Source organism: Festucalex cinctus, chromosome 5 (assembly GCF_051991245.1).
Source record: "Festucalex cinctus isolate MCC-2025b chromosome 5, RoL_Fcin_1.0, whole genome shotgun sequence".
In the NCBI taxonomy this organism is placed as follows: Eukaryota; Metazoa; Chordata; class Actinopteri; order Syngnathiformes; family Syngnathidae; genus Festucalex; species Festucalex cinctus.
In genome coordinates, this window is record NC_135415.1 from 24,985,288 (window position 1) to 24,998,102 (window position 12,815).

At 37.5% G+C, this 12,815-nt stretch overlaps 2 protein-coding genes across 4 annotated transcripts in view; one reads left to right on the forward strand and one right to left on the reverse strand.

Annotated features, from left to right (window-relative positions):
• egflam (EGF-like, fibronectin type III and laminin G domains) overlaps nt 1-12,815 on the forward strand; it is a 41,249-nt gene that overhangs the window by 1,570 nt on the left and 26,864 nt on the right. For 2 of the 3 annotated variants that reach the window (XM_077522329.1, XM_077522330.1), the window contains exons 2-3: nt 985-1,082; nt 9,359-9,480. Coding sequence is in view for 1 of the 3 variants with exons in the window: in XM_077522327.1 (XP_077378453.1) it covers nt 12,728-12,815 (88 nt within the window). In the remaining 2 variants the exon portion in view is untranslated. Of the gene's footprint in view, nt 1-984; nt 1,083-9,358; nt 9,481-12,574 lie in introns of those variants that run through there. The other variant, XM_077522327.1, reaches the window with a different exon arrangement.
• LOC144019330 (glial cell line-derived neurotrophic factor-like) lies at nt 6,865-9,468 on the reverse strand. Its single transcript, XM_077522334.1, has 2 exons — nt 9,046-9,468; nt 6,865-7,614 (listed from the first exon to the last, which is right to left on the reverse strand). The coding sequence occupies exons 1-2, from the start codon at nt 9,236-9,238 to the stop codon at nt 7,118-7,120; spliced, it is 690 nt and encodes a 229-aa protein (XP_077378460.1). The 5' UTR covers nt 9,239-9,468; the 3' UTR covers nt 6,865-7,117.

Consider the following 12,815-nt stretch of genomic DNA (forward strand, 5'->3'; position numbering starts at 1 on the left):
CATTTATATATATATATATTAAAAAAAAAAGTTATGTTTTCTCTACAAAAAAAAAAAAAATCCCCATCATTAACATAATCAATTAAGGCTCTAGATCAGGGTTTTATGTTGCTGTTTATGACACTAATCATCCACTAGTTCCAGATATTACGTTCACATGCGCACAAATTATTTATTTCGAGGCCTTCTTAAAATAATCACCTAAGTCGTTTTATCAGGAAACACAAAAAAAATTGAACCATTTGCATCATCAGCAGATGATTTAGGCTAAAATAATTTTTGCAAAAAAAATGACATAGGCAATTACTTTAGAGCTATATTATATTTTTTATTTATTGCAATAAAAACATGTAACCGACAAAAAGAAAGATTCGAGTCTCTTCTTTCATCAAGAAAGACAAAGTAGCTAAGTTATAAGTATAGCTAAGTTTCATCATTATTCACAAATCTGTTTAAAACAGTGGGGAAAAGAGCTTTTTGCAACATGGCCCTGGTTGATCTCTTATACTCTGCTGTCACCTGCTGGCCGTTTTTGTAATAACTACCATTGCTTCAAGCGTTCTCTTCAGTACAGAGGCTGCATCAACGCCTTCTGTATGCTCTAGCATACAAACAAACGTGTAAATACGTCTTTGGGACACTGGTAATGTTTAAAATAGAACGGATTTATACGTTTTGGGGAACAAATGAACTTTTTCAAACTCCTGATTTTTTTTATTGCATGGAATTGGTTGCTATATAAATTATTTTGTAAAGTAAACATTTGCTTTATAGTACAGTCTATAGTATAAAGGGACTTTTGTACTGTATATGTGCGTGTGTGTAACTTCCTGTGGATCTTTTGATGTAGTGTATTAATCTAGATAGTTTATGATCTTCCCATTGCATTAAAAGTGTCTGTGCTGGCCGCCCACTTTAGACCTTCCTCCTCCTTTTCATTTCCCACCATACATTTTTTTTTTTTTCTTCTTCTTCTTCCCACAGATGAAGATGAGAAAACGTTTTGGGCGACGCCGTCCGAGGTCTCGCTGCCTCCAACGTTTGCCGACCATCGCTAGATTTATGAACACGTGGATTCAGCGGTATGTGCTCTTTTGGCGAGTTCTCTCACTCCTGCTGCCATTTGGCTCATCGTCCATCATTGTGCTGTGTGTTACATTATGTACTGTCCTGGATGGATGTCCTCTGTACGTATGTGTTTGTGTCAGAATGGGAACATATTTGGCACACATGGATAAAGACGCTGATCAAAGATTTATTTATTTTTTTGTGGGCTAGAGTTGACGTCGCATTTTAATATTCGTAACTATCTGAAAATCACGGAGGAATCAAAGAGTTGCACACAAATAAAAATCAAATAATTACAACACATAAAACAATTAAAAAGATTAAAATTAGATACAAATAATAGAGTCAGATACAGAGTTACAGGTTCAAGAATCTGAACGTTGACGTGCACATGCAGCCAATGGATGGAGACCAGAATCTGAGTTATGTGCACTCTTGTTAGTTCCATGAGCTAATCTTGAAAAGATTACTGCTAATTTTAGTCTCTCGCTAATATTTCCATTTTTTTTCTTGTTACATCTGGCGTGAATGTATTTAGAGAAATACCAACTGTCAAAGATGGTGATCGTGCGACGGTCTGGGGTTGCTTTGTATCTACAGGGCCTGGACGACTTGCTGTGATTGATGAAACTGAACTCTGCTTTTTACTTGAAAATTGTGTACTTTGTAATCGTATAGTGATTTTAAAAAGAGCTAAAAGTAAAAACAGTTTTTTTGTTTTTTTTTTTGCAAATGTCTTATTTTGATTAAAAACAAGAAAATCAGTCTTCTTTCATGAAGGACTAAGAAATCAGTGAACAATTACTATTGATTAGGGTCGGGTTTAAAAAATCGAATAATTATATGGAAGTGATTTTCCTTTTCAAGCCCAATATCGCTTCATGAAACCATGAATCAATTATTAATTTAAATATCTATTTTTTCCCATAAAAGCCATTTTTTTTGTATCTTGCTGTTTTCTTATAATTTACTGTTCACATGAAATTAAAAGTATTTTCTTGCAGTTATGACAGACCTGACTTACTTCACTTTAAGAAAATTCAGAATCTTTTTAATATATATTTCCAATTATTGAATTATAATTATGACAGTATTTCCATCTCATCCTTGCTAATGTCAATAACATGTTACTTTCATTAATAAACAAAATCATTTGACCAGTTCCTGCCTCCGCGAAATTTACTTTGTAACTTAATATATGTGGAGTTTTTATCATGTCCTTGATATTTAAGAAGAATTGATGTTCCATAATTAATCAATATTAGATTGAACTGAAGTGAATCGAATCGAATTGAGGAAATTAGAATCGATATCCAGCCCTACTGTTGATATGTTGGAAATCAGAAGATTTGGACCATTTAAAAAAAAAAAAAAAAAAAATGGCTTCATATGATTACTCAATTGCTAAAATAGTTGTTGATTAACAAGGCCAACTATATTAACTTGGCTTATTGATGCTAGGAATGCGGCAGATGAGCACCTGTGAATTTCATATCCATTTTTCCCTTCGGTGGGGGTTGGAGGTCTGCTTTGCTTCTTGGGGTACTCGCAGTGTTTACATAGGAGATGAGAGCAGTTCCACTCTGTACCTCAACTTCCAAATGTGGAAACCATGAAAGGAATGCACGACCACGGCAGCAGCAGTGACGCGCTGACAGCGTAAGCCGCCTGCATCACATTTCTAAACCTTTTATCGGCCCGCGGGGACGCCGCTCCCAATCCTCCTAAGCCCCAACTCGTCTTTTCCCACACGGCCGCCTTGATGGCACACACGAGTAAGTGAACCTTGTACTCATGGTACACTTCCTTGGGTATGATGGGCCCGAAAGTGCGACAAGTTCAACGCAGAATGTTTTGGAAAAGTGTCCAATTCATCTCAGTGAGTTGGACCAATGAATGGCACAGGAAAAGAGTCATCATCACCAAAGAACCAGAAATGAAACAGGAAAGGGTCCAGCTGATCACAATGCAAACAATACAACTCATTATCATAATGATGGAAGGGGAAGTTAACACGAAAAATGTCTTTGCAATAATGTCAATGTCACACCACTAGTCTCAACGCAGTATTCTGATTAAAATTGCGTCTGTGAAATGATTTAAGCGGCAAAATCCACCCATTTTTATCCAGCTCAGGAAGCGGCCATTTGTATTTTATTTTATTTTATTTTATTTTATTTTATTTTATTTTATTTTATTTTATTTTATTTTATTTTATTTTATTTTATTTATTTATAAATTCTTTTATTTACTTTCACTCACTCACACAAACGTGCACACAAACAAACATGGTCTCCCGGGTGGGGAAGCGAACCGATGTTTCCTGCGGAAGCGGCCATTTTGCCACTTGCTATCATCAACTGAAAATGACATCACAGTAATGACCAATCACGGCTCAGCTAGTGAAATTCACGTGACCAAACTAAATAAATTCATTTCATTCTTGTAGAAAAATTAAACATTATTCTTAGAAGAGTGGCTTTTTTTCCCCAGAAAAAAATCTGACTTTTGGGCTTGAAAAAGTCATTGTTTTTCATGACTGAAAAATACATTATTTGTATGAAATGACAACTTTTTTTCTTTAAAAATGATGGGATCTTTTTCATCATAAAATGAGATGTCCTTTCCTCAAAAAGTGTAATATCCTCGTGAGGACAACTTTTTTGGTCCAAAGAAATGCAACTTTTCTCACCGTTGCTGTAAGATTGTCACTTTTTTTCTTTGTAAAAATACAATCAGATTCTCATAAATTTATGATAAAAAATAAAATAAAATACACCCCCCCCCAAAAAAAAAAAATCTGTTTTTCCTTAAATTTAGCATTTCTTGAACAGTCCCTGTTTTCAAAACTTTTTTTTCAATTTAAAAAAGATAAATAAATAAATAAAAAATAAAATAAAAACATTTTCTTTGGAGAAAAATGCTTGATTGTCAAATATTATAATTCTAACTCAATTTGTGGGACCTTTTTAATTCTACTTAAAGTTAACATGATTTTTTTTCCTCAATAAATTAGAAATTTTGACTTGACTTATAAAGATACATTATTCTCATTTCTCTAATTTTGGGCAAAAGAATTCCATCTTTTTTTTCCTGAAATAATTACAAGCAATTTTACGCTTTAATTCCAGCAATACCTATAAAACACCACTAGGTGACAGTATACATCTGCTTCTTGCTCCCTGTCCATTTCGCGTCGGACTGGTGTCTTCTCAGCACGAGCACTTTTTAGTAATGCTACATGGTTTGTGGTTTCATATATACCTTATAGTTGACTTTCCTTTACACTTCTGTGAAAGTTAAGTATGTGTAAAAAATGTTTTAAATAAAATCCAAATGATGCAGTACAGGTGTAAGGCGGCGAGCCATTAGCGCAACTCGTTCTTAGGTTTCGTCTAAATCTTTAATGGTGCGGTGTAACGCCTCACAGATGAAATGATATGGTTGCATTTTCTTACCGCAACTGTGACACCTGTCAATAATACCATACAGGAAGTGCCTCTTTTATTTCTTTTTTTCCTTTTTTTTTTTTAATCAGTGGTACTCAAGGACACTGTACAAAATGTAAAACGTAGAAAAAAAAAACTTGTGCTAATGTTTGGCACCCAAAAAAAAAAAAAAAAAAACTATCCCGCAGCCGTTGGCCAGGCGATCCCCTAACCGAAACGTGATCATTCATTACAAGCTCGTTTGACACCCTGAACAAAAGAGTCATCGTGCTAATGACACCATCCTCTCTCTAATTGTCTCCTCAGTTTACACGCAGAATATTAATACTGCACAGCTGGTTCTTGTATTGCAGTCTTCACCCCAGGTGAATAACAGTGGATTCAAATTAAATCTCAATGTTTGTTTTTTTAATATGATTAAGGAAGGGCAAGTCAAGGCAAAAAAAATAAAATAAAATAATAATAATCTGTACAATAATATTTTTTTATGTGGCCCCACCCACTAGTCTAAACACAGCATTCTGATTATTCCACTTGTTTTTATCCATCTCATGGGGGCGGCCATTTTGCTGCTTGCTATCAGTGGACATCACAGTTGCTCAGGGGGTCACGTAGCAACCAATCACAGCTTAGCTTCAGAAAAACAGCTGGTCCATGATTGGTTGTTCCCTTTCATGTACAGAAATAGCAAATGGTCGATGTCAGATCAAAATTATATGAAAGAAGTTTACGTCTTTTGTTTTTTTTTGTTTTTCTCCTCACGACTGGGATTTGCTTCATTTCTCTTGAAATGAATTTGTGCCATCAACGTTCATGTAATAATTGAAATGAAGACATTAGTGTTTTCTTACGGAAAACATCCCTTTTTCATAACGTGTAGACACGATTAATATTTTCAACGTTGAGCGATTTAACATCACATAATGAACTTTTATTCCTAAAAAAAAAAGCCATTTGCCAATGTTTTGTTTTTTGTTTTTTTTACTTATTTGTTTCATTTTGACGTACATGTTGGCAACTATGAAAAAAATTGCCTAGCCCGACTGTCCAAAACAAAACTTCTCTTAAAACCATAATGTTTTTTATTTTATTTTGCCATGCTATGAGCTCAATGGTTGCTCACATTTCACAACTAGTCGCAAGGAAAACTGAGCTCAGGTGGCTGAGCTAACGACGGATCAAATATAAACCACACTCATTAGTTTCGCCAGTTTCATTCTCTGGTTGTCGTCTCTTTTAATTACATCAGCTAGATAGTCACCCACCTGATTCCGAAATCCGATATTTTTTGTTTAGTTTTTTTTGCTATTTTGGCTTTCAGCTATAAATTTGTTCAACTTTGTTGAAGTTATGACATCCACAGCGTGCAGTATCACAAAAAAACTGGCAATGCATACCCTACCAAAGTTTATTTTTATTGTATTTTTTAACCTAAAGCAACAGCTTTATATTATATTGATGCTATGAGCAGAAGAAGTCACATTAAGCTTTATAAAAATAAAAAAAAAAAGGGTTCCTCACAGGTGGGAGTGTTTATTGTGAAGTTTTTGTTTATAGGAAACAAGATGTGTTTGTTCCAAAGATGAACACCAAATAAAGGCCAGTTGAGGAGAGGATTTGAAGCTTCTTAGCAGCTCAGTTTTGATGAATCAAATCAAGTACAGGGGGATCACAATGCTTTTATCCATAAAGCATAACAAATGTTTTTTGTTAGTTTGTTGAATTTTGGAGGAGTTTTCCTGCCTTTTATTGAAGAGAACTGAAACATGTATTGTCGGGAAGCAGACAAAAGATGCAACAACAATAATTCACGTTTTCATTTTATAAAAACACAAATAAATATGAATAAGTTAATACAGCCATTATTTCATAAATACATACTGTATGCTTGCTGTTCAATAAAAATGTGTATCACCAAAATGACAATACAAGGAAAAATGATGTGGAGGGGAAGAAAATGGGCTAGAAAAGGCTTAGTGAGATAAATGTAATGTATTTGTTTTGCTTCTTGATTAATGAAGATTTGAACAAACGTGTTCATGCAAATGCAATTGTTTTTTTTCTGGATTTTTTTTGGATTACACATAAATTTGGAGATGCGAAAAAAGTCAAATGTAAAGGGAAAAAATCCAATAAAATGAAGATGCTTTTCATTGCACTTGATTATATTGTTCTATCTTCTGATCAAAATGGTGACCGGTTATCTTTAAAAACAAACAAACAAACAAACAAAAAAAACTCACTGATCAAATCAGACAAAAAAAAATCAGCTAGTCTAGTGTTCATCAGTTGAAAAATAAATTCTGTATTTAAAAAACAAAAAAAAACAAAAAAACTGTTTTCATCAATAGTATGAAAATCTACTTTTTTCTTTTACTGAACCCCAACCTTGAGTCCACAAAATTTGGAAAAACTGTGCATGGATTCCGTCCAAAAAGTGTGTTAGTTTTTCTGGGTTAACAAGAAACTAAACATGAAATTTGGAGATACTTTTTCATTGGACAGCAACATACATGGAGAGCGTGTAAAAACCTCCTCATGTCAAACACGAAGAAGGGGAAAGTGTGAACTGTCAATCAAACACACGGTTGAAGAGTTGCTCAGACGCAAGCGCACTTTCTGGCCGAGTGCTTCCTGAGCGTGTGGTAGACCAGGTTATCGTCCAGAAAGGACAGTTTGTCGTCAAAAGCCACCGGGCGGCAGCAGGCCTGCGCGGGCGCATCCTTAGCGGGCAACCTCCTGCGGCGTGCCAAGTGGCGGAGGATCTTGTCGTAGTTCGTCTCCGACTTCCTGCAGGGTCCGGCGCAGTACCTGAAGATCATCTCCTCGCCCGAACGGTAGCCCAGACCCAGGTCGGTCACGTTGAGCTGGACCTGTTGGAGCGAGCAGCCCGGAGCTCGCCCGCCGCCCGCCTTCCGTCCCTTCGCACCCGGGTACCTTTTCCGGCTCGACCCGGTCGTCCTTTCCCGCCTCTGCCGAGACCTGATGATCTGGTTGTGCTCGGACCTGCTGGGTGAGTCTCGTATTCTGCTCGCGGTCACCTTGATCAAATCCACCACCTCGTCAAAGTCGTCTGGGACGGGCTCCTCCGTGATGTCTAAAGGAAAAACAGATGTCTGCAGTGATCATGTCTCGAAGAGAATGAGAACATCCGAGAATGCGCGTCTCTCAGCATTCCCATGTTTTTTGTTTCGCAGTAGCATTAGTGTGACTGTCTTTCAGCATTCCGTTAAACGTGTAAATGCCGGCATTATCACTGAAATACTTTGGAGTGCAACAGAGTGAATGTTTGACTCAGCATTTCCGTCATAAGCTTTTTTGAAGGTTAGTGTCAATCCTTGTCTCAACATTCCTCCTGAAATACTTTGGGCATTTAAGGGTGATTTTGTGTGTCTCAGCATTCATACTGAAAAGCTTTGGACACCACAACAATTCAGCATTCCCGCATTTTTGTATGTGATTAGTTGTCTCTGGCATTCTCCCATTTTAAACCACAGTAGCATTATTATGCAATTATGTGTGTTTCTCAACATTCCCAATGAAAAAATGCTCTTTCAGCATTCAAATTTATTTTATTTTTTTTATTTATTGTTTCTTTTTCAGTATTTAAATATTTTTGAACAAGGAACATTTTAGAGCCATAATAACACTTCTGTGAATGTCTTTATCACAGCACTCCTTTTTTTTTTAGTCCAAGCTAACAGTATGAATGTTTATCTCTCAGCATCAACAACAAACAACAACAAACAACTTTAAAAATCAGGTTTTTTTATTTTTTTATATCCAAACTAACAGTATGAATGCTTCTGTCTCAGCATTCCCATTTTTTAAAACTATAATAGCATTAGTGTAAATGTCTCCTATTCCCATTGAAATACTTCCTGAAATACTTCTTACAAACAACTTTTAAAAAACACTTTTTTTTTTTAATCCAAACTAAAAGTATGAATGCTTCTCTCTCAGCATTCCCACTTTTTTAAAACTATAATAGCATTAGTGTAAAAATCTCGTATTCCCATTGAAACACTTATTGCAAACAACTTAAAAAAAAAAAAAAAACATGATTTGACTAAATGCCTTTCTCTCAGCATTCCCAATTTGTTTTTATACATGACCACATTTTACCATAGTGACATTTTGGATTTTTGTGAACGCTTGTCTCTCAGCATTCCAATTAAAAACCTTTGAATATGCAGCAGTGTGAATGTTTGTCTCTGAGTATTTGCATTTGATTTTTTTTCCTGCCATGGTAACACAAGTATTAATGCTGCTGTCATATGAATATTTGACTTTCAGCATTAACATGATCTATTATCAATATTTGATGTGTCTCCCAGCATTCTGGCTGAAATACTTTTGTTGTGCAACTGTGTGATTGTCATCTTCCAGCACTTGTTTTTATGCCATAGAAACATAAGTGTGAGAATCTGTTCTCTCAGCATTGCCACATTTTTTTTTGCCATCAATGTGACTGCGAGACTCTCTCAGCATTCCCCAGCCAATGATTGCCCTCCAAGCCCATCCTTACATGCGTCTCCCTGGTCGTCCATGTCCTCTTGGCTCCCGCTGAAGCCCTGCGAGTTGACTGACAGGTGAATCCGCAGCGGCGGGCTCTCCAGGGGCCTCTCCTCTGCCACGAGAACCACCTCCGGGGGCCCCGGTCCGGCGTGCACGGCTCCCAGCACAATCAAACAAGTGGTCAGGCTATGCCATAGCGTCATGGTCCACTCGGGTCCGGCAGAGGGACATGGCGCGCCTCGGAACCAGCTGCTCTCATCTGGCAGAGATGGCGCTTCCCAGAAGAATGAAAAATAATAATAATAAAAATCCCTGTTTTGCAGAATCCCGTCAGGCGTGCATTCCCGCTGAGCTCAAGTCCACACTGAAGGAGGAGAAGAGGAGGAGGAATGGGGTGTGTTGGTGACGTGTGGAGATCCATTCCCAGTGGGCGGAGACTGCACAGGTCGGTAAAAAAAAATAAAAATGTGGTTCCAATCAGTGGGACATAACGTGCTGCTACACGCTGCTTTTTTTCATGACATTTGATACATCCTCATTAGAAATATACAACATATTTCGACCGTGACTCAATGTCATCTAAGGAAAGCAAACATTACTTGTAGTTCATTTGCAGTAAAGGGTGAGCTTACATTTTTCATGTATGGGACTTTTTTGTTGTTGTTGTGTATTTTTTCTGTAATTGTATTTCAAAATAAAAGACAAACACAACAACACCTGTGGTGTTAATCTTTCAAGTGCTCACTTGTAAAAATGGGCTGCAGGAATTTCAGGCATGTACTGGCTATTTAATACATGTGACAATCTGACGTCTTCTTCCACTCTGTACTGTAGTATAATAGCAAAAATTGTGTGAAATGTTGTATTTTGTGAAAGCACACTTGAAATCCTCCAACGCATGTGAGAAATTGGGTTTATAGTCCAATGAAACCAAGGTTGAATTTTTTGGCCCTCATTCCAGAATGTAGGTTTGGCACGAACACAACACTGCTCATCACCAAAATAAAAATAATAGTAATAATAATAGTAATACGGTTGCTGTCAATCATGGTGATGGTAGCATTGTGCTTTTTTTTCTCAACTAGAAATGGGGCATCAAATTGAATTATGAACAGTTCAGAATAGAATTGACTAGATTATTTACACTATGTTCATGGCTTGCACAGATTTTTGTTTTTCATGTTCATCATTGATGTTCATGATATTCATCAATTTTGCGGTAAGGCGCCTGTGATCATTCGTTGCAGGGGCACAAATTAATTTTACAGCTTGGTGCTAAGCTGTTTTTGAGCTTCAGGGTTCTAGACTTGAATGTTTGGGGCATTTTCCAAAACGCTGACCTAATCAGAGTCACTTTTGTTACAATTGTTCCCTAAAAATAGCCTTTTTATTTATTTATTATGACCATTTATGAATGAAGCATTTTTCAATTTGTCAATTTGTCATTTTTCAAACAACTTAGCTGTTCATAATAGGAACTCCTGAAAGCCTCTGGCCAATAGTTTTCAGACTGGATTCTGGTTCGAATTTCCCGCCCTCTGTCTGCAAATGTGACGTCATGTGCGTTTTGCGTACCGCAGAAGGGAACACGCAGTTTCATTCTTCGGCCACAGGTGGCAGTAGCGATTCGAAATTCAATTTTCTGCGTTGAGTAGCGTTAAGTAGTGGCAGGTGGTTAATTGGTCGGTTAACTCTGACCAAAGCCACAATTACTTACACAGTTAAGAGGGTGTGCACATTTTGCAACCAGAGACGTGCATTGTGATTTCTATTGTTGAACATGTGTAATTTTTAAATGTCATTCAGTTTTAAGTTGGGCAGTTTATAGTTCACCAATGGTGATAAATGGTGTGAGTGCGCATATGTTTGTGCATAGTTTGTGCGCTAGATGCTAGCATAATTACCTTTATTATCCATTACACCACACAAAACACATTTATGTGTCAGAATTGATCTCAAAACATACCTTTCTACTTTTAACTATGTCAGACTTCAAGTAGCACTTTTACTTTATTTGAGTTTGACAACAAACCGTTTGTTTGTTTGTTTGTTTGTTTGTTTGTTAGCTTGTTTGTTTATTTGTTTGTTTATGTGTTTATTAATTTATTGCATTTACAACATCACATCTAAATGTTTTAATATGGTCTGGAACAGAGTACGCTTAGCATTATTTTGGGGGAAGATAAAGTTTCTTTCCTAGAGGGCTGATGAAAAGCTGTTTATTTAGCTTAAATTACGTCTAACTGCATGCAGCTGTTGGCTGAAGTATAGACAGACATATAGTATAGAAGTTACATATTAAGGCCAGAATGTAGAAGATTTTTTGTTTTGTTTATCCCACCCCCTCCCTCCAATCAAGATCATTCAGGGAAGACACATTGTTTCCCGAAAGTCTAGCATGATGCATATCTTCAGCCAGCTGATGCTAAATGTAGCGCGTCGTGATGAATCGTCTTTGCGTCGCACACGTTTTTATGAAAAGTCTCAATGGAGGCTCATCAGGTGAATGACTAAATTTCCCCTCTGTGCAGCCAAAAGCTGTCAGGTGGGCCTCTTAAGCCAGGAATAATAATGGGGCTTGTTAGCAGCAGATGTGACGTCACTTCCTCAATTAATAAGAGACGTGGAGTTCTGGACTTGTCATTTGAATGAAAACAAAAACATAAAGTTTCCTCTTCTCATATAGTACCTTTCAATACTTTGACGCTGTTACTTGCTTTATAGTGGATTTTTGTTGAATTATAAAAATATGGGTATATATAATAACATATTGTATATTACAATTTTAAATATAAACTACTTGTAACGCAGTCGGAGTTTAGTTTAAAACAATAATCAGGATTAAATTCATTGCAGAACCAAATATTGCCACCAGTGGGCGCTGTTGACTGTTTTTATGCCTTGCCCGCCTCGCTGTATTTCAAAGTAGCCTGCAGAATTGCAGAGGCTTATAGAAAATAGTTGTATTATGAATGTACTGTTCAAGTAGTAATATATTAAATGTAAATTGATCACATTTGGTGTGCTTTGTCAAATATTTGGCGCAATATTCTGTCATTTAAAAATGTATTATTAATACTGATTATGTAATTGTGTTGTTTTATTTAAGTGTTTTGGTTTACTTGTGAATTTCTTTGGTTGTTTTAATGAGCGCTTTGTAGGCTGTAGTAGTGTTTCTGTTTCGGTGGGTCAAGACGCGTGTGGCTTCCATCTGCGTGCATGCGTGCGGATTAGACGCTCGTTATCCTCTTAGCCCCTAAATGGCTCCACGTTCTTGCATGCGCTCTTGGGTTGTCATGTCATGTGCTCTCCTGGACCGTCGCACACGCAGGAACCACCCAATAAACATACACATAAGTCAACAACAACAACATCAAGACGTAACACACATGCCCACCCATCTCGTGTCGGTCACGCGCATTACGCACGGAGGTGTCCCCACCCCCCCCACACACACACACCCCACACACACCCACACACTCAAACACCGTCTGTTCTCTTTGCGCGCGCGCAGTGACGTGCCCAACCCTATCTGATCTTTCGGACCCTAATCTCATCAGCTCTCCTCGTCCAGTGGGACGCCCATCACCCCCACCTGCACCTCCTGCCTAACTTTTCTAGTATTATTAGTGGCGTGGAGCGGCGGCGCTTTGGGCTGCGTGTACGATGAGCATTTGAGAGCAGTTGGAGCGATGGCGAGCCGCAGCTGCACTCGGGCACGGACCACTTTCTTACTGCACTTTGTCCTCTTTGCGATCTGCTGCTTGGCCACCCGTAGCA

Bases quoted from the DNA above. Each gene is read 5' to 3' on its own strand.
- LOC144019330 (XM_077522334.1), bottom strand. From the start codon at position 9,238: ATGACGCTATGGCATAGCCTGACCACTTGTTTGATTGTGCTGGGAGCC. The intron at 7,615-9,045 runs GTAAGGATGGGC...TTTTTCCTTTAG, and splicing joins GGACGACCAGGGAGACGCAT to ACATCACGGAGGAGCCCGTC.